The sequence below is a fragment of the Habropoda laboriosa genome, unplaced genomic scaffold, assembly GCF_001263275.1.
Source record: "Habropoda laboriosa isolate 0110345459 unplaced genomic scaffold, ASM126327v1 scaffold106, whole genome shotgun sequence".
Classification (NCBI taxonomy): Eukaryota; Metazoa; Arthropoda; class Insecta; order Hymenoptera; family Apidae; genus Habropoda; species Habropoda laboriosa.
In genome coordinates this window covers 198341-199242 of record NW_017100224.1, presented here as the reverse complement: position 1 = coordinate 199242, position 902 = coordinate 198341, and the positions used below count along the sequence as shown (strand labels likewise).

Below are 902 nucleotides of genomic sequence, written 5' to 3'. Positions count from 1 at the left end.
GTATGCATTATAAAATTGTAATTATTACTTGCATCTTTATACAAACAATTTTTTTTCGAGCTTTTACAATATGTTATTACATATCATTTAGAACAATAAGAAATTTTATAGAAATGAAATACATTTAATTATTATCACAATCGATAAATTTTTACTTATGATTTCAAAATTAAATCGATTAATCGTTTCCTTATTGAACTATCGATATGTACTTACAATTTCTAATAACTTCAAGTCAAAGATCTTTCTAGCCCTTATTGCGTTTCAGGTGAGTATAAATTGTTCAGTTCCAGTCTTAATCTAGTAATTGCTGATGCCTGAGTGATTTGTTACAGTAATGTATTTCTGATAAATTACTTATTACGCATTACTTATTACGTATTTCTAAAAAATTATTATTTTAAAGTTATATATGATTTTTTAATAACACGTGTCAATTTTAATCATGCGGTTTTTATTTAATTAATTTACGCATATTTATTTAATTTTATTTTTCCTTACATTTTTATACTTAACGTAAAATATAAAAGTATTTCAAATATTTATTTCTACTTTGATAAATTATGCTTTTTTTTTTCATCGTATTTATAAATATGTATGCACATGTAAATGTACATTTATAATTGTTCATAACTTAGATAATTATGTAGTAAAAATGTACATGGAATATATTTATTTTAGGTTACAAGTATTAAATAATTCTTCAAAGTATTTTATTGATTCTTTTGTGCATAGAGCAAACATGCAGTTGCAGATTAGAGGAGAGCATACGACTGTGGTCGAGTCGCACGAGAATGAAACTGTTGCACAATTAAAGGTATGCTACAAATGCTAATAATGTTATTTTAATCTATAAAATTGTGTAAAGCAACTTTTACAGTAAATAAATAATTTCAATAAAT

At 23.3% G+C, this 902-nt stretch overlaps 1 protein-coding gene across 1 annotated transcript in view; it reads left to right on the top strand.

The window, feature by feature from the left end:
• The first annotated feature begins 321 nt into the window (after positions 1 to 321).
• Positions 322 to 902, top strand: part of LOC108571058 — a 2366-nt gene continuing 1785 nt past the window's right edge. Inside the window, exons 1-2 of the mRNA XM_017933027.1 lie at positions 322 to 339; positions 736 to 817. Coding sequence (XP_017788516.1) covers positions 743 to 817 — 75 coding nt within the window. The 5' untranslated portion in view covers positions 322 to 339; positions 736 to 742. The remainder of the gene's footprint in view (positions 340 to 735; positions 818 to 902) is intronic.